General features: G+C 45.3%; 1 protein-coding gene across 1 annotated transcript in view; it reads left to right on the top strand.

Moving 5' to 3' along the window:
- Positions 1 to 12452, top strand: part of RNF19B (ring finger protein 19B) — a 30314-nt gene extending 17862 nt beyond the window's left edge. Inside the window, exons 3-9 of the mRNA XM_077482034.1 lie at positions 1116 to 1260; positions 5810 to 5972; positions 6102 to 6216; positions 6339 to 6476; positions 6612 to 6834; positions 7284 to 7415; positions 10865 to 12452. Of these exons, the coding sequence (XP_077338160.1) occupies positions 1116 to 1260; positions 5810 to 5972; positions 6102 to 6216; positions 6339 to 6476; positions 6612 to 6834; positions 7284 to 7415; positions 10865 to 11258 (1310 nt within the window). The 3' untranslated portion in view covers positions 11259 to 12452. The remainder of the gene's footprint in view (positions 1 to 1115; positions 1261 to 5809; positions 5973 to 6101; positions 6217 to 6338; positions 6477 to 6611; positions 6835 to 7283; positions 7416 to 10864) is intronic.
- The last annotated feature ends 12389 nt before the right edge of the window (positions 12453 to 24841 follow it).

Below are 24841 nucleotides of genomic sequence, written 5' to 3'. Positions count from 1 at the left end.
ACCAGGCCTTTGAAAAAGTATGAAGAGAGAACCAGGTGGTTGCTTTACCAAGCAGGGTTCAAAGTTTTACCACGTGTATGTCCAATCTTCTGATGATGCAGTTTTCGGCCACAATTTCTTGAAGCAGTTCTCTAAAGTTCCTGTTGGGTCCATTTTGTTTGCCTAGTTGTTGCCCACACTTCTCATTCACTGCTTGGAGATGTCCCAGGGTCTATGACTACTTTGTGTCTTGTACTGTATGATTAGCATAAGAATTTTGACTTGCCAGTAAATTCCATATTTTGGAGTACAATAGGCTACACAGGCTACTGTCCCTTACATTCCTTGGTTACCCTGCATTGCTTGCTACAAAACCGAGGGCCCAGAGTTTGGTAGTGTTATAAGGGAGGTGCCTAGTGGGCATGTCCTCAAAAGCTTTGCCAGTGTCTAATCACCTAAAGGTACCAGCCTGTAAGGGGCTCTGATGAATATTATGCCTGTGTCCTGTACTGTACTCCAGGGCTCAAAATTTAAGTCCCGAACCACTAGCCAAGTTACTCACCACCAGTTACCCCACCCAACCTCTACCCTGTCCCTCCCCTAAGTCTGCCCTTAATTACGTCCTTGTAAATTAGCTCATGAAATTACACTGTTAAATGCTCTGCTCGATCCAGCCGTCCGAGCCTCTTGACAGGCGATCAGCCAGGAAACGATCGGTGCTTATCAGTGCCCATTAGTGTGGCATATTGGTGCCTCCTCATCACTGCCACCTTAACGGTGCACATCAGTGAAGGAGAAAAATTACTTATTTACAAAATTCACTGACAGAAACTAAGAAACCTTCTTCCTTTTTTTTTTTTGTTTGTTTTTTTAAAAAGAAAAAAACCCATCAGTGATCAAATACCACCAAAAGAAAGCTCCATTTGTGTGAACAAAATGATAAAAATTTTATTTGGGTACAGTGTTGCATGACCGCACTATTGTCATTGAGAGTGACCGGGCTGAAAAATGGCCTGGGCAGGAGGGGGGTGAAAGTGCCCTCTGTTGAGGTTGTTAAAGAATTCTATGTTGAACAAATTGAATGCGAAATGTTGATCTAAAGTATTTTTTTTTTTTTTTTTTTTACTTTTCTCCAGCTGATGATATGAAATCCTGCCCTCGGTGCAGTGCCTACATTATCAAGATGAATGATGGGAGTTGTAATCACATGACCTGTGCTGTGTGTGGCTGTGAATTCTGCTGGCTGTGTATGAAGGAAATCTCTGACCTCCATTACCTCAGGTAAGTCTAAGAATTATGCCTTGCTTGGGCCTTAAAGTGGTTCTAAAAGCTGAAGGTAAAAAAACTTCAGTATTGTCCTCGTTAATATTTACCTAAGCCAGATCTTAATCTAGCGATATGCACAAGTGCCAAGGCTCTTCCAGGTCTCCTCATTGGTAGAGATGCAGGAGGCATTGGCTCCTGCTGCTGTCAATCACAGCCAGTGAGGCGGGGGAGGTGCTGAGAAATAAAACACAGAGCAAAATCGGGAGCGAACACGCACAAGTGACCCCATAGCAAGCCGCTTGCTATGGAAACACTCGACAAGGGGGTGGGGCCCAGAGTACTGGCAGGGGACCAGAGAAAAGGAGGATTGGGGCTGCTGTGTGCAAAACTATTGCAAAGAGCAGGTAAGTCTGGCATGTTTGTTTAAAAAAAAATAAAAAAAATTCCATTCCTGCCCCTCTTCTGACAAATGTAGTGTCCTCTGACATTGGTCTGCTCACGTGGTCAGATCACCCACCCTTGGATCTCACAATGTCTGCTGCCTCTTTCAAACAATGTCATTGGCGTCTGATTTTATTTTACACTATGATACTACCAATATTCAGCTTACCCAAGCCTTGGAGTTTTTTCAACTTAATCAAGATTCTGTCTAGGAGATGTCCACTCTGTGAGAAGCTCACAAGATTTATTTAAAAAGATAAACTGAAATATCATGGTCCTAAGTATTCAGACCCTTTGCTCAGTATTTAGTAGAAGCACCCTGATCTAATACAGCCATGAGCAGGGGCGGACTGACCGTTCGGTCATTTGGACACCGAATGAGGGCCCGCAGCCAGTAGGGAGCCTGTGAAAAGCACAGAATCTGGGATCCATAGCCCCGAGTCTCTTATCGGGTGCTGTGGCTGTGTGTAAATAGAAGAGAGAGAGAATCACTCGCTGTTCTCTAATTGGGGGGGAGGCGGCTTTCTGCCTGCAATCCACACCCCTCGTCTCTCATTGGCTCCAGAGAAGCTGAATTTGTGGTGCCAAATCTGAGTCCTGAGCAGGAGAGGAGCTAGCTAGAGGAAGGATGGGAAATGTCAGCGCTGACAACTAACGCACATTGGACACTGAGCTGAGCCTGAGTGAGGGAGGGAGAGAATATGGACCCAGGAGCCTTGATATTGTCACTGCCCATTAGGGGGGCATCGGATCGTCACTGATCCGTGATCCCCACTGGGTCACCCTGTTCGGATCGGCACACCCCGCGATCCGTAGAGCGCTCCGCTGCTTCGGCTTAGCTCCAGAGCGGCAGCCATCTTGGTACACCCCGGCGGCAATTTACAATAAGATCGCCCTGTCAAATGATGGAGCGATCACTTGTAAACAAACTGGCGTCATATCATGACACCGGTTCCTCTCTCCCCTGCTAATACTCTGCAATACCCTGCTATACCGGTGATACCCAGCCACGCTAAGCCGTACCCAGCCATGCTCAACCAATATTACAGTGGGGGAGATGTCCATTACAGTGGGGGAGATGACGTGGATATTGCAGTGGGGGAGATGCCCATTACAGTAGGGATCCCCCTTCACCAGCCAGCTCCCACTTCCTCCCGGGGCAACGTGGAGCCGGAATCGGTCAACCTGTCCCCAAACCGCCCCCCCCGGCAATCATCTGGGACACATCAATCACAGGTCCCAGATGTTTGCCCAGCCAGTTACAGCATGCAGCGTGGCTCACGCATGCGCAGTGCATGCCCGGCTGTGAAGCTACATGCCAGCGCCGCAGAGAGGAGGGGGAGACGAGCAGGGCTTCGTTCCCCCGCATCGCTGGACCCTGCGACAGGTAAATGTTCGATTATTAAAAGTCAGCAGCTGCAGTATCTGTAGCTGCTGACTTTTTTAAATTATTATTTATTTATTTTTTTGGTTGAAACTGTTTTTAAGCTTTCAAAATTATCCCTCACTAACTTATAAATGCTAAATTCAGCAATTTCCCTGGAAAAATTTACACAAGTCCTTAAGCACCTTCCTTCTCACAAATCTCCAGGGCCGGATGGTCATCCCTACTCCTACTATAAGTATTTTTCCCACATCTTAGCCCTGCACATGTTAGCACTATGTAACTCTTTTCAAGGGTAAGGTCCCACAATACCAATTTCTACACTACTTCATAACGGTTATACCACAACGAGGCAAGGACCCCCCCCCCCCTGACAATTATAGGCCTATTGCTCATTTAGACTCTTGGCTATACAATTTTTATGAAAATTCTAGCCAACCATTTGACCCAACTTCTTCCCAAACGAATGAATAAAGACCAGTTGAGGTTCCTCCCTGCTAGACACACTGGGGATAACACTAGGTGTACTATTGACCTTATTGATCTAATTAACAAATTTAATCGGCCGGCGCTCGTATGAAGCCTCGATGCACAGAAGGCCTTTGGCAGGTTGTCCTGGCTCTATAGGTTTCCGAAGACCCTTTCTAGACGCATTGAGGGCTCTATAATCCCTCTCTACTTCCCAAGTCCAGATGTCAGCCTTTCAGTCGTATTCTTTCCGATGTCCAATGGCACCAGGCAGGGATGCCCTTTTTATCTCCTATTCTTTGTCCTGGAACCCCTGGCTGTGGCCATTCGCACCCACCCGGACATTAAAGGAGTTTTGATGCGACAGAGGGAATATAAACTTTCACTCTTTGGAGACATCCTCCTGACCTTAACCAATCCCCTCTTATCACTCCCATCTTTACGCGACTTGCTGTCTGCTTATGGCTCCTTTTCAGGTTATAAAGTGAATACGTCTAAAACCGAGACCCTTCCAGTTCTCCTCCCTCCCGATCTTCTATCCACTCTACAACAGGCTTACCCCTACAGATCGTGCTCTTCTTCCCTAAAATATTTAGGCATACAGCTGACCTCTATGTATTCTCTATTTTACTGCTAATTATTCTCCTCTATTTAAGGAAATCCAGAGCCTACTGAATTAATGGGATATTTATCCTATCTCCCATTGGGTAGAATAAACGTTTTGAAATTTGTCTATACTTCCCAAGCTCCTATACCTCTTCGAGACACTACCTGTTTCTATCCCTCTGACTCTTCCAATGTTGGTTCTTTAACTTTATTTGGCACAATAGGGCTCACCATAATGCAAGTTCAGTAGGTCTCTCTGTTTGTATTCAAGGTGGTCTGGGGGGCCCCTGATATTGTGAAGTACTTCTACGCTATGCACCATAGTGTCATGGTCGAGCCAATATGCTCCTAATAGATGGTCAGAAAGTTAAATAGGTTCTCTATATCCTGTTCACCCCTGCTCCTTGGTATGGGCTCCCCCTCTCCAAACTGACCTAGTATTGAAGCATTTCTGTTTTAGGTCCTATGATGTTCACTTTGCAGGTCTGGAGGACCACCTACAAAAAGTATTCTCTCTCCTCATCATGCACCCCCCAATCTAATGTCCTCTTCAATCTGTTTATCCCAGTATTTCCTATAGTTGTATGGCTCCCTGGACCCAAGCTACCTTGTTTCAAGTGCCAGCTTGTCAACACCGTTACATGCAAATTGCTTTCCTTTACAGAACTGCAGTCTAAATACCATATTCCCAAACGTCTTTATTACTCATACCTTTTAAATTAGACCTTTTTTTTTCTCATCTATGTCTGCAACCCTCACCTTGGACAAACCTACCAAATTTGAATACACTTGTGCTAAGGGACCCTACCAGCTCCATTTGATCTTCACCATCTATAAAATACTGCGTGAAGCAGCCCCCCTTACCATAGACCTTCACTCCTATATGTAGAAATGGTCTCGTATCCTACATAGGTTCATACCTCTTCCTTGTTGGGAGAAGATGTGGATGACTATTTCCAAGTCATCTAGGTGTGTGGTGCAGAAGGAGACTGCTATGAAGGTACTAATGTTTTGGTATAGAACCCCTGAAATAATCCATCGACACGATCCATCCGTCTTCACCGCTCTGTTGGTGATGTGGCCTAGATACTGGCTCACACTTCCATATCTTTTGGCAATATCAGTTGATACAACCCTTCTGGATCAATGTCATGGCTCTAATTCAGTGTCTGATCTATCCTATCCTTGGCGATCCATTACATTACTTGTCGGGCCTTCCTTTTCCTGGGCTAAAAAAGCCAGTTAAACAGCTGCTTGCCTGCATTTTATTAGCTGCAAGAAGAATTATTCCAATGAGCTGGCTGTTAGTAGAACCCCCATCCATTCATATGCTTATAAATTCCATATTTGAAATTCAGAGAATAGAATACCTCACTGCATCTGGCAACAGTGTGTTGATGCACTTCGATAAGATTGGGGATTCTTGAGATCTAAATATGGATCTTCTACGCACATACTTTGATTTTCAATTCTAGTTATGTACTAGTTCCATCTTGCCGCATGTATATATATCTCGCTATGTTACTCCCAAGGTCGCCCCTCCTCCCTTCTGTACACTATGTTCTCTTTTGATAAATTCAAATAAATTATGGAAAAAAAAGTCCTTTACAAATGATTTACGTAAACCCAGTTTTATTACTCTGTTATCCCTTTTATGTCTTACAGCCCCTCAGGGTGTACATTCTGGGGAAAAAAGCCATGGAGCAAGAAGAAGAAAATTATTTGGCAGTTGGGCACTCTAATTGGTGCTCCTGTTGGCATATCTCTGATCGCTGGTATTGCTATTCCTGCTATGGTCATTGGAATCCCAGTTTATGTGGGCAGAAAGGTTAGTTTTATCCCATGGCATTGGTAATATTTTTTTCATTCTTCGAATCTGTTGATACATTGTATTTATATTATCCGTATACACTGATTAGTGTTAGGATAGTTTACAATATTAGGTTTTTGTCTGCAGATTCATGGCCGTTTGGAGAACAAAAAAACTTCTAAACACAAGAAGAATTTGGCTGTGACAGGAGGGGTTATTTTGTCTGTAATTGCATCTCCTGTTGTGGCAGCAGTCAGTGTTGGTACGTGTTAAAATATATTCAAACAGGTTATTGTCACTGCCTTCTTTGTTCTGATGTTTTTTTTTTTTTTTTTTCTTTTCATTTATTTCTTTTCCTTTCCTATCTTTTTTTTTTTATATCAGGCATTGGCGTTCCTATCATGCTAGCTTATGTGTATGGAGTTGTGCCAGTGTCTCTATGCCGTGGAGGTGGTTGTGGTGTGAGCACAGCAAATGGCAAAGGAGTAAAAATTGACTTTGAAGAGGATGGACCAATTACAGGTAATGACGTGTTAAATGTATTGTGGAAAGTCGGCATATGAGCTGCCAAAATTTTGTATAGAAAACCTGAAGTGCTTCCATGCTAGATATTTTTCAAAGCTATAATTTTTGCACTTTAATTTGTTCCACATTTAGTGGCAGATGCATGGCGTGCACTGAAAAACCCAAGTATTGGGGAGAGCAGCATGGAGGGTCTTACCAGTGTGCTAAGTACAAGTGGGAGCCCCACAGATGGGTTAAGCGTTTTACAGGGAAACTACAGTGAAACGGCCAGCTTTGCTGCTCTTTCTGGAGGAACCTTAACTGGAGGCACATTAACTGGTGGTATGCTAAGTGGAGGGAGAGCCAAGTACTGCAGGTATTGTCTCTATTTGATCTATAATTAGTCATTACTGTTAGGTTATTTATGACTGATCTATGTCCTACACATCCTTGAAACGATTACCTGGTATTGCGATCAGCTGCTACTCAGTACTATGTTAGCATTTTTTAATATAAAAAAATGTTGTTTATCCAAATTGGCAACAAGTGGCTCTTTTAATATGATGCTGCATGAAATGCAGGGTTTGTAATATGGCAATATAACATGACAATGTATACAGGTACAGTAATTATTTAATCAGATTTTTAAAAGAAAATTATTTTTGCCAGCCTTATATATGTACTGATCTGTATTTGTGTACACTAGAGATAAATAATGTATAGACAGTAGGTTTTGGAGTTGTTTGTGAACAACCTGTTTGCATTTTTAATGCCTAGTTAAAGGTACCTAATCATATTTATATTACTAATATTTCCAATATACAGACTGGAAGTTCAGGCTGATGTGCAGAAAGACACGTGTCAGAAAGATTCTGTAAGCTTGGGAGCTGTGAGTGACAGCGCCAGCACGAGAGCAATGGCTGGTTCCATTATCAGTTCATATAACCCACAGGAGAGGTACGTCCTTACTTTTGATAGTTAGCTGTCCCCAACCCCAATTGATTCCCAGTTATAACCACCTGAAAGCAACCATACCCATTCCAGTGCTGCAGAAAACACCACTTCTTTTAAGCTGGCCATAGACTGTTCAAATCCTGCTGATCGATCAACTCGGGTACAACCAGCCTCTCAGATTTTTCATGCGATTATAGCTAGCGGCTGTTATAGCCATTAGCAATAATTGCCTGGTTCTACCGCCTAACCCAGAGTGACTGCAGAATTCCACCTTCCCTCTGCTGTTAGACATGTATAGGGTTTTGCAAGCGTCTTATTCGAGAATTTTGTAGGTATCTGATCATTAAAGCATAAATTTACTTTAAAAAAATAAAATAAAAATAAGTGCGTGTTTCTTTCAGGTAAAAAAAAGTGCATTTTATTTTTGTTGCAAGTGCCTGAAAAACATTGCACCAGCGATTTGCAGATCACTGATGCCATGCAGGTCTCGTGCACACTGACAGGAAGACTTAATGAACTATTGAGACCTACAAGCCAATAGCTGCTAAGGATGTCAAGGCTTTTTGTTCATTCAGATACCTAAAGCTGTGTGTCTGAATGACGCAACGGTGTGGGCGGAGCTCCACGGGGGCCGTGCTGTCTTTCAAACTTTGGCAGCTAGTACAGGGAACTTCTCCCCATACTGTTTCCACAGGGAGGGGGCAGCGGGCGGTGCCAGCAGCACTGAGACAGGTTACATGTTCCACCCCCCTACTGCGTTTTTGTGCACTAAAATGATGCATATTTTACTGAAAATATTGGTCTGATAAATGATTGTAAATATTGTGCAACAACAAAAAAAATCTTTATTTTTCATATTCTCTACTCTTGGAAAATATATAAGGCTTTCTGCATTTTAAGTCATCTTTAGGCCAAAAATGCCAATGTCATGCGTGTGGAAAAAAGATGCCAAAAAATAGTTAAGAAAAACATTGGACTCTTTAATTTTTATCTGCCGCAATCCTCAAAATAAAAATAGTTGCACCTGGACCCGGTGTTGTGCTTTTAAAGAGTATCTATCACATTGCTTCTCGCTGTGAGATAAGCCTACGTACTTATGATGAATGTGTAAGGCATTCGATTATTCGTAGTATTCATAGTAAGACCCCTTTCACACGGGGCGGATCAGTAATGATCTTCCCCGTGATGATCCGCTTGCTCAGCGGGGATCGCTCCGTTGTCCCCGCTGAGCCGGCGGCGGACAGGGCGGTCTCCGCACACTGTGCAGGGACCGCCCTGTCAGCTCTCCATTCTCTATGGGGATAGGATGAACACGGCCCATCTGTCCGTGTTCATCCGATCCGCTCTGCAGACGGATAGAAAAATAGGATTTTCCTCCGTCTGCAGAATCGGACAGTAGCGGAGGCGGACAATAGCGGGTGTCTGCAGATGTTCATCCGCAGACACCCACTATCCCATAGGGATGCATGTATGTCCGTATTTCATCCGCAAATGGATGGATGAAATATGGACATACTGTCTGCATGTGTGAAAGGGGCCTAAACGTTTTGAAGAGTGAAGGTTGGAGCACTTTGCATTTTATGTTTTAGAACTGAGAAAGAGTTGTTTTCTATGTTTTCTGCTACATGTATAGATGAATCTTGCCTGTCTTGCTAAAGAGATCATTCTGTCTTACGGAAAGGGCTTTTAGGGCTAAGAGCATGATCCCACCTGAAGTCTTCATCTGTTCATCCATTTCTATGCACCACAGCTTGTCTGCAATTCTAAGAAAAGAATGAAATGATGATTTGTGACATTTTAATGAAATTAGGAGAAAAAAAACAAAACATTAGCCCGGGGTCACATATGTGCGGCTGCAGGTCCCAGCATAGGGTCTGGTGCACCAGTTCAGGTGCGATTCAGGTCCAAAAAATTTTGCCTGAATTTGCACCTGACACCGACCCAAAAACGCACAGGACCCTTTTGGAATTCGCACCGCAGCCGCTCCAGACATGTGTGAACCAGCACCATTAACCACTTGGCGCCCATACTACGTCTATTGACGTCATGGGCTTTCGGTGGTTATATCTGAATGATGCCTGAGGCCACAGACATCATTCAGATATCGGCGTTTTCAGCCGGCGATTCCCTGCACCATGAGAACGATCATAGCGGCTGTTCCGCAGCTTGATCATTCTTACGGGCGGCAGGAGGGGACGCCCCCCTCCTGCCGCCCTCCAGTGCTTGTACCGACTCACCACTTCCATCGGTGAGTCGGTCACAGGATCCGCCGGCCCCCACAAGTTACCATAGAGATTTCCGGCGGACCAGATCGTCCCCGGAGTCTCTATGATCGTTCGGAGGCCGGTGCGATGTTATGACGTCACGGCCGGCCTCGGTATTCAAATTAATGGCGCCGATTTGGCTAGGAAGCCAGGATCGTTTTTTTTTTTTTTTTTTATTATTTTATTCTTCCCAGCCTAGAGGTGATATATGGGGGTCTTATTGACCCCATATATCACTGTAAATATGTCTGATCGTGCCATATTCCTATTACAAGGGATGTTTACATTCCTTGTAATAGGAATAAAAGTCATCAATTTTTTATTTATTTATTTTAAGTGTCAAACTAAAAAAATTTAAATTTAAATTAACAATAAAAAAAAAAATGTAAAGCGCCCCTGTCCCCGTGAGCTCGTACACAGAAGCGAACGCATACGTAAGTCCCGCCCACATATGAAAACTGTGTTGAAACCACACATGTGAGGTATCGCCGCGAACGTTAGAGCGAGAGCAATAATTCTAGCTCTAGACCTCCTCTGTAACCCAAAACATGTAACCAGTAAAATAATTTAAAGCGTCGCCTAAAGGGATTTTTAAATACCAAAGTTTGGCGCCATTCCACGAGCGTGTGCAATTTTGAAGCATGACATGTTGGGTATCTATTTACTCGGCATATCCTCCTCTTTCACATTATGCAGAAAAATTGGGATAACTTTACTGGTTTTTTTTTTTTTTGTTTTTTTTTAGCATGAAACTTTTTAGAAAAAAAAACGTGTTCGAAAAATTGCTGCGCAAATATCGTGCGAGATAAAAAAAAGTTGCAACGACCGCCATTGTATTCTCTAGGGTCTTTGCTAAAAAAACATATATAATGTTTGGGGGTTCTATGTAATTTTCTAGCAAAAAAATTAGGAATTTTACATGTAGGAGAGAAATGTCAGAATTGGCCTGGGCGCGAAGTGGTTAAGAGCCGGTCACACTCACATCTCATGCGAATTTCGCATCCAGTTCGCACATATGTGAACCCAGCCTAAACCTTGTCCTGCATTGTAAAAACACAGGGCACTGTCCCCAATTGCCCGTACAAAACGGACTGATTGTTTTAGCTTACAAACTAGTGTGAACAAGCCCTTAATGCAATGTATAATGAAGTTGTTTAATGACATATTGCATCAATATTTTCTGTGCAGGGAGGTCAATAACTTGGAGATTCAAGTTCACATTGAGGCCAAACCTTCTCGATACCAGCTGATGAGTGAGAGCAGCACTGAGGAATCTTTACATGCCTCTGCCCCTCTTGTGGAGGGAGAGGAAGATGATGCTTGCAGAGGTCAAGTAACTGCTTGTGACATCACATTGGCACAGCCAGAGAGCATCCGCAGTGATCTGGAAAGCTCCGACGCCCAGTCTGATGATGTACCAGACCTGGCATCAGAGGAGTACGATTCTCCCCACCTTCTCCCACCATCTCCCCCTGAACAACGCCATGAAAGCCCTCCACCTCGCATGTGTGCACAACAGGAGGGAATTTGTGCCAGAGAAGAGGGCCTTGCCAAACTGGAGTTCATAGAGGTTCGGGTGTGAAGTGCATTAACTACCAACCTCAGTTTACTTATTTTAAATTTTTATTTTTTCCCTCTAAGGGAAGTCTCTCAAAATGCTGTAAGTGGACAGGACCAATCAATGCACAGTCCTGCTGTATGCCACAAATGCTTTGTCTTGGACTATTATCTTCTGTTCTGCCCGTCACTGTGAAAGGCCTGTGTCTTGCTCCTGTAAATTATTTTAATTTATTGACTTTGACTGGATGTATAGAGCATTAATTTGGTTCCGTGGAACGTTGCAAGGGATTTAGTGAACCTGATTTCCTTTTTTTCTTTTTTTTTTTTTCCTTTGTAAGGAATTGTTGAATAAAATAAAACCTATTGAAATCGAATAACTTGTAGAAATTCTTTAGAACCTCAACTACTCTTGTGCCTGAGAAAAGGAAAGGCTAACTGTCGGTGTTAAGAAATACAACTGACATTATAGATGCATTATAGTTACATTTGTACTACAGGGAACTCTTATAGACTGGTCTGCAGTACTATATAGTGCTGAATGCAGATTATCACCAACAGCCATCTGACCAATCTAGAACGTAGCCTTAAAAAATTTGTATTTTCAGTAAGCGCAAATTTGAGTCCATGATGCATTGCTTCCTTCAAAATGTTTCTCTTCATTTTACCTGATTGTTCCTTTTTTTTTTTTTTTCTTTCTTTGTTATTTTTTAGATTAATCACTAGAGGGAGCTCTAAATGGAATCTCCCTGCCTCTAAGAGACACTGTCATTACTTTGACTAAAACTTATTAAACGCATTATTGAAAAATTAAATTTCAGTAAGCAGTTAGTGCCTCAGTTGCAATCAATTTTTGCTTTGCAAGATGGAATGCAACATAGTCACCAATGGTGAGTATTATAAATACATTTTCCCAATGGTGTGTTTGATTTAAACAGTTTTAATGTAAAAAATTTCTGTTTTAAGATCGATTTAGTTAAGATACCAGGTATAGTGTTTCCTTTTATTTTTTTTATCAGATAATTTAACACAATTAGAGAACAAACACAGAAAACAAAAAGCAGCAGCTTTTTTTCCCCATGTTACAGTATATAACATATCTTGTATTTGTAAGCACTAGGTATTGGTGTTACATGACCATGTGGTCTAATATGTTATCTTACAGTAATAAACAAACCAAAGTATTCAGATATAAATATATGATCGTATGATAAGGCTATTGTGGTTGTGTTTCTTTGTTCTCATCACTTGGAATGTGTGTCCTCTGTATGTCATTTTCTTTTCTTCCCTTTCTGCGTTAAAGCTATAGTGTTTTCAGTAATAAAAGGGGATATCAAATTATTTGGTATAAATCACCAGTTTGACAGCACCAATTTTATGATAGTAGGGATACACTGCACAGCATAGGAGACAAAAATGAACGATGTCAGGCAGACCCTAGTGCATTATGTGTGACAAAGAAATTAAATACATGATCATGATGATTGCACTCAAAGATTCTCCCACAATAGTTGGAAATCTAGGAAATGGCATCAATCGTTCTAGAAGTCACTGCTCAGACCAAAAAAAAAAAAACCTTTGTTTTAATTGTAAAACAATGGTTCCACTCACATTAAAGCAGCTCATACATTAGTCCGTCCTTCCTTCCTTTTTTTTTTTTTCCCCCATTCCAGTTCATATATTTTTATTCTATACTTATTGTGATCTGCATTATTCTGGTCAAACATATTCTCCTATTTCTTTAATGTTTCTTCTTCCTTCTTATTTTTTCTTCTCCTTTTGAATCTAGTAACCACTTAAAGACCAGAAGGATTTGCCCCCTTAAAGACCAGGCCATTTTTTTGCTTTAACTGACAACTGCGCGGTCGTGCAACGCTGTACCCAAACAAAATTGTGTTGTGTTGTGAGCTTTCTATTGGTGGTATTTGATCACCTCCTGCATTTTTTTATTTTTTGTTTTTTTGCTATATCCCCCCCCCCCCAAATTTTTTTTTATAAAAAAGCTAATTTCTTCCTCAGTTTAGGCCAATCTATATTCTTCGTCTACATATTTTTGGTAAAAAAAAAAATCGCAAAAAAGGGTATATTGATTGGTTTGCGCAAAAGTTATTGCATCTACAAAATAGGGGATAGATTTATGCCATTTATTTTACTAGTAATGGCAGTAATCTGTGATTTTTAGTGGGACATGCGCCCCCTACAGCTTTTACAGCGGCCGACGTACAGTTATGGCAATTCACCTAGGGGAACCAAGTATAACTGCGGCTGGTCCTTAAATGGTTAAATAAAAACAAAAGGCTTTCTGTGAATACATATCAGACTTTATATATGCCCTTCAGTATTAACTACACATCAATCAGTGCTTCCGTCAAAAATGTTTAATGTCCCCTCTTCATTTTAGATGATTGGTATTTCTTTTATTTTTTTTAGATTATTCACTAGAGGGTGATCTCAGTGGCTCAATGGAATCAGCTGGATGAGAATATATGCACTAAATTACCAAAATTATTGGAGCACCTGCCTTTTTATATCTATATATATATATATATATATATATATATATATATACACACACACACACACACACACACACTTTAATGGCATCCCAGTCTTAGTCTGTAGGGTTCAATATTAGGTTAGCCCACCCTTTGCAGCTATAACAGCTTCAACTCTTCTGGGAAGGCTGTTCACAAGGTTTAGGAGTGTCTATGTGAATGTTTTACCATTCTTCCAGAAGCGCATTTGTGACATCAGGCACTGATGTGGATGAGAGAGCCTGGCTCGAAGGCTTTGCTCTAATCCATCCTAAAGATGTTCTATCGAGTTGAGGTCCGGACTCTGCGCAGGCCAGTCAAGTTCCTCCATCCCAAACTTGCTCATCAATTCAATGTCATTAAAAAAATATGTAGAAGAATACATATCGGCCTAAACTGAGGAAAAAAATATATATATTTTTGGGGGATATTTATTATAGCAAAAAGTAAAAAAAAAATGCGTTTCTTTTTATTTTTATTTTTTTTATAGCGCAAAAAATAAAAACCGCAGAGATGATCAAATACCACCAAAAGAAAGCTCTATTTGTGGGGAAAAAAAGGCCATCAGTTTTGTTTTTGTTTGCAACGTTGCATAACCGTGCAATTGTCAGTTAAAGTGACACAATGCCAGAATCGCAAAAAGTGCTCTGGTCAGGAAGGGGTTAAAATCTTCTGGGGCTGAAGAGGTTAAATGTAACCATATTGCTACACTTAGAGGTGAGTCTCTTCTCTTTTATACTCGGTTGTGACATGCTATTTGTATATCAAATCAAAATTTATAAAAAAAAAAAAAAATGTTGCTCGTCTTGCAAAAACGTTCTCAAACTAAGGTTTTAGTGTGTGTGTGTGTGTGTGTGTGTGTGTGTGTGTGTGTCTGTCTAGTCTCATATATGTTTGTTCTTCTTTTTGTATTTAGTAATGGAACTAGTTTGTTTGGGCCAGCTTGGCTTTAGGCTACTTTCACACTAGGGTGTTGCGGGTGCTGGCGGTCAAGCGGCGCTATATTTAGCGGCGCTATTTGGCCGCTGGCGGTAAAGCGGCGCTATTCGGCCGCTAGCGGGGCAGTTTTAACCACCGCTAGTGGGTGAAAAAGGGTTAAAACCACCTGCAAAGTGCCGCTGCAGGCAGTTTTGCAGCACTGCTCTATTTTCAACGGCGAAGGGGTGCTTTTGGAGCGGTACATACACCGTTCTTACAGCGCTCCAAAGATTCGGCTTGCAGGACTTTTTTGACCGCCCTGCAAGCGCACCGCTCCAGTGTGAAAGCCCTCGGGGCTTTCACACTGGAGACACAGCAGTGGCTGTTTCAGGGCGCTTTGCAGGCGCTATTTTTAGCACTTTAGTGCCTGCAAAGCGCCTGTGTGAAAGCAGCCTTAGAGCCCCTAGTCGCCTCAAGTCGCGCTACATGTAAAAATCAATGTAAGTGAATGAGAGCTGTCTTAATGCACACTACTGAAGTCGCTCCGACTTCAGAAAAGGTTCCTGTACTACTTCTATCTGACTTCTAGGCGACTGGTACCCATTGATTTCAATGGAAGTCGCCTGCAAGTCAGGTCTCCATCTATATTGAGGCGACAATGTCGCCTCTCACAGAATAATCAGCTCTCGAGAGGGAACTCTCTGCCAAATTTATAAAAAAAAAAAAATCTGGCGTGGGTTCCCTCTCCGGGAACATACCAGGCCCTTAGGTCTGGTATGGATTTTTAGGGGAACCCCCCTACGCTGAAAAAATGGTGTGGAGGTCCCCCCCAAGGTCCATACCACACCCTTATCCGAACACGAAGCCTGGTCGGTCAGGAAGGGGGTGGGGACGAGCGACCACCACCCCCCCGACCGTACCAGGCTGCGTGCCCTCAACATGGGGGTTGGTGCTTTGGGGAAGGGGGGCACCCTGCGGCCCCCCCCACCTCAAAGCACCTTGTCCCCATGTTGATAAGGGCCTCTTCCCGGCAACCCTGGCCGTTGGTTGTCAGGGTCTGCGGGTGGGGGGCTTATTGGAATCCGGGAGCCACCTTTTAATAAGTGTCAAAAAAAAAACACAAGTTTTAAAAGTAATTTATTAATCGGCTCCGGGGGTCTTCTTCTGACCGGGCTCCTCTGCTAGTAAAAGAGCTCCAAGAAGACAGCGGAGGAGCCTGGGAGAAGACGCCAGAGAGCGGTAGAAGAGGCCGGACACCGGTAGAAGTCGGAAGAAGACCCCCGAAGCTGATAAATTACTTTTAAAACTTGTGTTGTGTTTTGTATTAACACTTTTTTTCCCCAGGTGAATGGGTAGGGGTACGATGTACCCCTTACTCATTCACATAGGGTGGGGGCCCCCTTATTAAAGGGTGCTCCTGGATTCCGATAAGCCCCCCGCCCGCAGACCCGACAACCAACGGCCAGGGTTGTTGGGAAGAGGCCCTTGTCCTCAACATGGGAAAAAGGTGCTTTGGGGTGGGGGGCCGCAGGGCGCCCCCCCTCCCCAAAGCACCAACCCCCACATGTTGAGGGCATGCGGCCTGGTACGGTCTTGGGGGGGGGGGGGGGGGGGGGCACTCGCTCGTCCCCACCCCCTTCCTGACCGGCCAGGCTTCGTGCTCGGATAAGGGTCTGGTTTGGACTGTTTTTTTCGGCGTAGGGGGGGTTCCCCTTAAAATCCATACCAGACCTAAGAGCTAATTTTCTGATTGGCCACGGCTAAAGTCGCCTGGCCTGGGGCGACTTAAAGTCGTGTTGTAAGTCGCCCCAAGTTGTGTTGACAAGTCGTGTCCAAGTTGCCTCCGAAAGTCACGTTGGAAGTCGTGTTGCCCTTGTGTGAACCGGCTCTTAAGGAAAGTTTATGCAGCAAGGCATAATGCCAAACATGCCAAAACACATAGATCGTGGGTTTAAAACATTTTAAAAAACAGAATCTGCATTGTTATTGGAAAGTATGGTTTGTGCATATATAATATACTATGCAGAACAAGGTTTTCAAAAAATGTAACCACATTGATGATATTTACATCAGGCAAATTTTTATGGTTTTTACACAGGAAAAAAACAAATACATTGAAAAGTCTATACATTGCCTAAACAAAAAAATGACTGACCGCTACTACTACATCTTTGTTTTAAAACCACACTTTGGCTGAAGTGATTAACAACTGAAAAAATAGGATTTTTTTGTACCCACCGTAAAATCCTTTTCTCTGCAATTCACCGACTGACACAGCTTCTCTCTTTAGACCATTAGGTTGTTATGCCACCTTAAGGAGAGGACTAGGCATTACATGTTAACATGTGATAATAAAACTAGAACTTTCTCCAGTCATCTTCCAGGACGGCACACCTGAGAGAGAGATGACTGGTCCACCTGACAGGAAACACAATCAATCAACAACAAGTTTAAAAGTTCCCACCCCTCCCTCAGACCCTCAGTTCTTGATTGTGTTTCCCACAGGATGGCAGCGAAACCAAGTTTCTCCTTTTTTATTTTTGTTGAGGGGTCTGGGACCTCGTTTTTTCCTGGAGAGGATTATCTTTCCCTGGGGCTTAGCAGGCAGGGTCTGCGATAGCCTCTTGTATCCCCCAGAGACACCTGGGGGAGATAGTCCTCACTCAAGGTCTCTCATTTAGAGAGCCTTGTTCTCAGCCTCGTGGGACAGGGGAGTTGTCCTAGAAGTGCTGCTCCCCATTTGTACTGGTGCCTACCTTGAACTTGGTTCGTTGGTGGAGTGAGGTGAGCTGCATCCTTCCAGGAGTGCTGAACGCGGATGGCTTGCGTTCCAGCACTATGGCGCATGTCCGGAAGTTCGGAGGCGTCACTTCCGGGCATCGAGTTTCCAGGTGGAGACCTTGTTGGTACTGTGATGTCTGGACGCACCGGCGTGCGTTCCAGCATCACGGCGCAGGACCGGAAAAGGGGCGTACGTCATTTCCGGGCGACGGACCTCTCAAAGATGGTGCCGATCGGCGGTATATTTAAACAGCAGAGGGTGCGGTGGAAAGCACCCAGGCTACTTCTGGTGAAGCGCTTTGTACTTGCAGCATCTCCAGGGGAACGCTCAAGACTACACCTTGATCCAGCGATCCTGCAGGGCAGCTAAATCGCCATGGAACTGGAAGCTCCGTCTGAGCAGACAGCCATTGAGGTCGCCACAGGGGGTGAGTGATCCAGCTGTGTTTTAGGGGCAGGGTACTCTGAGGCAGACCCCCCTTTGCCCTTTTAGGACATGAGTAGCTAATTGTCTATTTTGTTACTATTTCCAGGGACTGAAGGCTCTGCCCAGGGGTCAGCCTGTAGGTCTAAAGGAAAGGCTACTTCAAAGTCCAGGCGTCGTGGTTATTGTAATTCTAAGTTAGCACAAGACCACAGCAAGCCTTTCTGCGATAGATGTTTCTTTAAGCTCGCAGGCAAGGAGACCGCCCAGGTCGTGAAGGAATGTAGGGCTTTACAGTCAGAAATGTTAGCCACCCTTCAATCTTTTCAAACTACTCTAGTGAAGAGTCTGGATGAGGGTCCTTCTGTGAGAGAGACTCCTCATCCACAAGAGAATTTCCCTAATCGTCTTTCAGGACAGCCACTATGAGAGATAGACTCCTCCTCTTCCTCTGGAAACACTGCGCCAGCCCATAAATTCTTACTTCCCCTGCCGGACCTCAGTTATTAGTGTTTCCTCCGGCGGGGAGACACTGTGCAAGGAACCAGGCCGTTCAGTCGGGGAGGCTGTGGCCATTTTTTGACGTTGAAGAGCCCGGTGGATAGAAGCAGGGGCTTCGTTTTGAAAGCCGGGTTCAAACCGTTCGCACCCAACGTGTGTCGGACGGGTCGAACGGTTTACTTACCTTCACCAGGTACTGCCACCCCTTCCAAGTCGAGCGCGGCTTCAGGTCGTGGGGGACTCCTATCGCGTCTACAGGGACGCAGCTGGCAAGCCGTTCGGATGATTTCCCTGTACGGGGGTACAGTCCGCCTCCTTTTTTTCTTGAACCGAGTGGGCCGAACGACGGGCGACGTCGTATCCGGCGGAAAACGAAGGCTTGACCTCGATCGACTTCCGGTTCCGGGTCGTGGAGCTGATAGGAGGGCCGGGCACAGGCGGGAGATGAGTTCAGAACGCGCACAGGCAGCGTGGAACTCGGTGTTAAGCAGCCACCTGCAGTCATGTCGGAAGCCGAGGCTCAAACGACCGACTCTATCTCCAGCATTCCTAAGGTAAGAGCGCCCTGGGGAGGGGTTCTCTCTATCTAGGATCCCCCCACCCCAATGTATGGTTCTATCATGGGTGGGGGGGCAGACCCCCCTGGGTGGCCAGGGGGGGTGGGGAGGCTCAGATCCCTTCGTTTATAATAAGGGTCTAGTGCACTCCCAGGGTTGTATCCCGAGCGTTCGTTTGACTCTGTTTTTTCTGTTTTTTCTTTTTTCCTTTCTTTTAGAAAGCGGCGGAAAAAACTAGGTCTACGCATAGCTCTAGAAGGAAGTGTGCCTCCTGTAGGGACATTTTAGGGGATTCTTGGACCAAGGTGTTGTGCAAAAGCTGTATTGACTCCCTTGTTAGGGAAAGGGAATCTGAACAGGAGTCAGGACTAGCAGCTTCAGTTAAAGAGCTCTCGTCCACCTTCTCCTCTTTTAGGTCCCTTTTTGAAAAATTCCAGCTTCCCACGGGTCCATCTCCCCAGGATACAACCCCACCTCTAGCACAGAGTTCTGCTCCAGTCCAACCCCCTAGTACAGGGGGGGCGGAGGTTGCAGGCCCTTCAGGGACAGATAGGGAACTTCCAGACAGTTCCTCTTCTGATTCTGAGGAGGGTTCAGAGGGGGAGGACCAGGATGGGTCCAGGAAAGCCTCTAGATATAAGTTATCCCTTGATGAGGTAGAGGACCTCTTAAAGGCAATTTATACAACCCTCGGTATCCAGACGGATAAAAAGCCCCTTACCCTGCATGACCAAATGTATTCTGGGTTGGGCGAGCCAAAAAGAAGGGTGTTTCCAGTACACGATGTGTTAATGGAAACAGTTAAAAAGGAGTGGCAGGATCCGGAGAGAAAACCCTTTTTATCCAGATCCCTCAAAAGAAGGTTCCCATTTTCAGAGGACCCGGCATGCCTTTGGAATAAAAGTCCCAAGTTGGATGCCGCTTTCTCCCAGGTCTCCAGACACACAGACTTGGCATTTGAAGACATGGGGGCCTTGGCAGATGTCATGGATAAAAGGATTGACTCCCTGCTTAAAAAGACGTGGGACTCGGCCATTGGCAATCTTAAGCCTGAAATGGCAGTCACAGTTGTGGCTCGCAATTTAGAGCACTGGCTCTCTCAGATCCAGCAACATATTGAGGCAGGCACAGATAAGGAAACCATTCTGTCATCCTTCCCTACTATGCTGCGAGGAATCTCTTATATAGCAGATGCCTCTGCTGAGTCCGTCCGCATGTCAGGCAGAACGGCGGCTCTAGCCAACTCGGCCAGAAGGGCCCTCTGGCTAAAAACATGGCCAGGGGATAATGCCTCCAAAATAAAACTTTGTGGGATTCCCCTCACGGGGGACCTCCTTTTTGGCCCAGGGCTAGAGACGGTTCTAGACCGGACAGCGGACAGGAAAAAGTCCTTTCCTCTCAAACGGAAAATCCCTGTACCAACAAAGAAGGGATTTCGTCCGCAGGGGCGTAGGGAAACCCCTAAACCAGAGTCAAAAAAGAAAACCTGGCCCCAAAAAGGCAGGGGCAGAGGAGGGGCGATTTTTCGCCCTCCTATCCAGCCCAGTAAAACCCAGTGACAGTCCAACTACAGTGGGAGGAAGACTGGGGGCCTTTCTTCCACAGTGGGAAGCAATATCCCCCAATCAATTTATTTTAGGGGTAATAAGAAGGGGGTACCTCTTGGAATTCCTAAGACCACCCCCTCAAAGGCTCCTTGTCACGCATCTACCCAGGTGCAGGGTAAAGGCCGAGGCCTTGCTAGAAGCTCTGAGGGAGTTAGAGAATCAGGACGTTATTCGCAAGGTCCCGAGAGCAGAAGAGGGAAGGGGGTTTTATTCCCACGTCTTCATAGTAAAAAAACCCTCAGGGAAGTTCAGGCTGATTCTGAACCTAAAGCCTCTAAACGCTTCAGTGACATACAAGAGATTCCGCATGGAATCGATCTTTTCAGTAAAAGCGCTCCTGCCCCACAACTGTTTCATGGTGTCTCTGGACCTAAGGGACGCGTATCTGCACATCCCCATAGCGGAGGCCTCGCAGAAGTTTCTACGCCTTGCCATAGATCTGGGCGGAGAAACAATACACTTTCAGTTTCAGGCCCTGCCATTCGGGCTATCCTCTGCACCCCGCATTTTTACCAAGGTCCTGGCAGAAGCCATGGCCTTTCTTCGGCTCCAGGGGGTATGTGTAATTGCCTACCTGGACGACCTGCTTCTGTTTGCAGCATCCCCAACTCAGTTGGTCAAGGATCTCAATCTAACCAAAAGGGTCCTTACAGACCTGGGGTGGCTTCTGAACTTGGAAAAATCCAGCCTGATCCCCTCACAACAGATCTCCTATCTAGGTTTTCTGTTGGACTCAACACTGTTGAGAGTTTTTCTGCCAAAAGAAAAGGTACAAAAACTGGACAGTGCGGTGGCCTCTCTTCAAAGCAACCAGCTGGTTTCCATAAGGGTTCTGATGTCAGTACTAGGTCTCCTTACATCCACCCTTCCAGCAGTACAGTGGGCAGGGCTACACTTTCGTCCCCTACAGACCTTCATCCTAGGGGTGTGGGACCACAGTCAGGAGGCGCTAGACACCCTGGTACATATTCCCCTCCAGGTAAAAAGATCCCTCTGGTGGTGGAGGAAAGTGACAAATCTGTCGCAGGGTCGTCTGTGGCTCATCCCGGTTTCTCGGGTAGTAACCACAGATGCAAGTGGAAAAGGTTGGGGGGCACATCTGGGTTCCCTTCTAGCCCAGGGCACTTGGGAAGACGACGAGTTGACTCGATCGTCCAATTGGAAAGAATTGAGGGCAGTGGGACTAGCCCTCAGATTCTTCAAAAAGGAGCTTCAGGGTCACCATATTCAGGTGCGGTCGGACAACTCGTCCGTAGTGGCCTACCTGAACAAACAAGGTGGCACCAGAAGCGGAACCCTATTGTCCTTAGCAACAGAGATTCTGTCCTGGGCCGAGACCCACACCCTTTCGCTCTCAGCCGTTTTCCTGAGAGGAGAGAAAAACGTAGTAGCAGATTTTCTCAGCCGAAAGAAGCTGGGGGAGGGCGATTGGGTTCTCAACCAGGAGGTCTTCAATCTCATAGTAAAGAGATGGGGGTCTCCGGAGGTGGACCTGTTCGCGTCCAAAAACAATGCAAAAACCCCCTGTTTTTTCTCCCTAAAAAGGGGAGAGGGAGCTCTAGGGGTGGATGCCTTGAGCCAGGATTGGAATTTCGGAACTTGCTATGCCTTCCCACCTCCAGTGTTGTTGCCAGCAGTTCTGAGGAAGTTTCAGATGGAAAACACTTCTCTGATTCTGGTGGCTCCACATTGGCCAAAGAGAGCATGGTTCTCGGTACTAAAACGGTTGGCGATAGAACCTCCCTTGCTCTTGCCCCTTCAGGACGATCTCCTCTCTCAGGGGCCAGTCCTATGCCCACAGGTACACCAGTGGAAGTTAGCGGCCTGGCTACTGAGGAGGGTTTGTTAAAATCTAAAGGTTTCTCAGAGAGGCTAGTTTCTACCCTTCTGGATAGTAGGAAGAAGGAAACTCGCCAGATCTATGAAAGGGTCTGGTTGCGTTTCAACAAGTGGTGCGCAGAGAGCTCTTTCTCTGTACGAAGCTCCTCCGCAGTATTGGAATTTTTACAACGTGGGGCAGATAAGGGGTTATCCATCAGTACCCTTAGAGGTCAAGTATCAGCCCTTAGTGTTTTTTTGGAGGATCATTTGGCTACCAACCCGTGGGTAGTCAGATTCTTTAGGGCCCTGTCCAGACAGAGACCGGTCCAGGGTCTATCATTTCCCAGATGGGATTTATCTTTAGTTTTGCAGAGTTTAACTGGAACCCCCTTCGAACCTTTGAAGGAGTGTTCTCTGAGAGAGCTTACTCTGAAGACAGTGTTCCTGGTAGCAGTAACAACTGCCAGGAGGGTCAGTGAGATGGAGGCCTTCTCAGTCAGGGCTCCCTTTTGTGTTATTTTTCCGGATCGGATAGTTTTAAAGACCGATCCAGCCTTTTTGCCGAAAGTGGCATCCAGCTTTCATAGAAGCCAGGAAATAGTTTTGCCCTCTTTTTGTCCCAATCCCTCCGGTGAGAAGGAATTAAGATTTCATTATTTAGATGTTAGGAGATGTATCCTACACTATCTGGAACTGACCAAGGCATTCAGAAGGTCAGATTCTTTATTTGTTTTGTTTTCCGGGGCCAGGAAAGGTTGTAAAGCGTCCCGGCGCACTATTGCTAGGTGGCTCAGAGTAGCCATTGAGCAGGCTTATTCAGCAGCAGGGAAAGAAATCCCAGTGGGTATTAAAGCACACTCCACTAGAGCTATGGCAGCCTCCCAAGCAGAAAAAGCAGGAGCTACGCCAGAACAGATTTGCAAAGCAGCAACTTGGTCCAGCTATTCCACTTTCGTTAAACACTACAGAGTGGATCTGGTATCGGCAGGTGAGCAAACCTTTGGGCGAAAGGTTTTGCAAGCTGTAGTCCCACCCTAACTGGTAAGTGCTCGCTTATCCTCTCATAGTGGCTGTCCTGAAAGACGATTAGGGAAAATTAGAGTTACGCTTACCGGTAACGTCTTTTCCAGTAGTCTTTCAGGACAGCCCTAGTTCCCACCCGAAAATTGGGGGGAGTCTTACAAAGACCAGAGCGCAGCAAGATAATAGTATTTGATAAATATGTTATTAACGTGTTCTTGTGTCTCCCCAGCTGGCCGGAGGTATTCTCGATATAACTGAGGTCCGGCAGGGGAAGTAAGAATTTATGGGCTGGCGCAGTGTTTCCAGAGGAAGAGGAGGAGTCTATCTCTCATAGTGGCTGTCCTGAAAGACTACTGGAAAAGACGTTACCGGTAAGCGTAACTCTAATTTTTTCCACATCTTATGCGGAGAGTTCCCAGGGCCAGGTCTCCCTGTTACCTGAGATGGAGGAAGGTCAGGTCCCAGAATTTAGTTCTGGGGAGGAGGATTCAGACCAGGATAGCCAGGGGGAGGTTAAACTTGGGGGTTTTCTGTTCTCGAGTGAGGACATGGAAGGCCTATTAAAGGCCATTTACACCTCGGAAGATATCCAGGTCCCCTCTGCTCAGGTTTCAGCACAGGACAGAGTGTATAGGGGCCTAGGAAGGTTGCAGGCCAGAACCTTTCCCATCCACCAATCTCTGAAGGATATAGTCCTCAGAGAATGGAAAGAACCTGAACGTAAGCTCCTCAAACTGAAAGCTTGGAAGAGAAGGTGTCCCTTTAAGGATAAGGAGGAGGAGACATTTTTTAAAACTCCTCGTTTGGATGCAGCCCTAGCGCAGGTGTCTAAGAGGTCCGATTTATCCTTCGAAGATTCTGGAAATATCCAGGATCAGATGGATAGAAAGTCTGAGACATTACTCAAAAGGGCCTGGGAGGCGAATGCGGCGGCAATGGCGCCGGCTCTAGCTTCCGCCTGTGTAGCCAGGAATGCAGACACCTGGCTTGGCAAATTAATAGATCACGTCTCCCGGGGTAGGGAGACTAAAGAAATTGTAGACTCACTGGAGGTAATCAGTCGAGCGGTAGCATATGTGGCAGATGCAGCGGTGGAGACTGTTAGGACCACAGATAAGGCAGCAGCACTTTTAAACTCTGCCAGGAGGGCCCTATGGGTAAAAACCTGGGATGGAGATTTCACTTCCAAGTCTCGCTTATGCGGCATTCCCTTTGAGGGTTCCCTGCTGTTTGGGTCAGGCCTAGATCAGGTTTTGTCCCGATCTACTGAAAAGGGAAAGAAGTTCCCGGTGAGGCCCAAGAGGGAAAGGGGTAAGAAATTTTTTCGAGGCCCCTACTCAAAGACTCATCATAAAGGGAAAGTTGAACAGAGGAAGAAGTGGAACCTTGGAAAAGAAAAAAGTGCAATTCTTTTCTCCAGTTCCGGAGCCTCTCAGAAAGAA

The sequence above is a fragment of the Lithobates pipiens genome, unplaced genomic scaffold (genome assembly GCF_037356315.1).
Source record: "Lithobates pipiens isolate NorthernLeopardFrog02 unplaced genomic scaffold, aLitPip1_a1.2 Scaffold_16, whole genome shotgun sequence".
In the NCBI taxonomy this organism is placed as follows: Eukaryota; Metazoa; Chordata; class Amphibia; order Anura; family Ranidae; genus Lithobates; species Lithobates pipiens.
The sequence above is the reverse complement of the archived record's forward strand: the minus strand, read 5'-3'. Positions and strand labels throughout refer to the sequence as shown.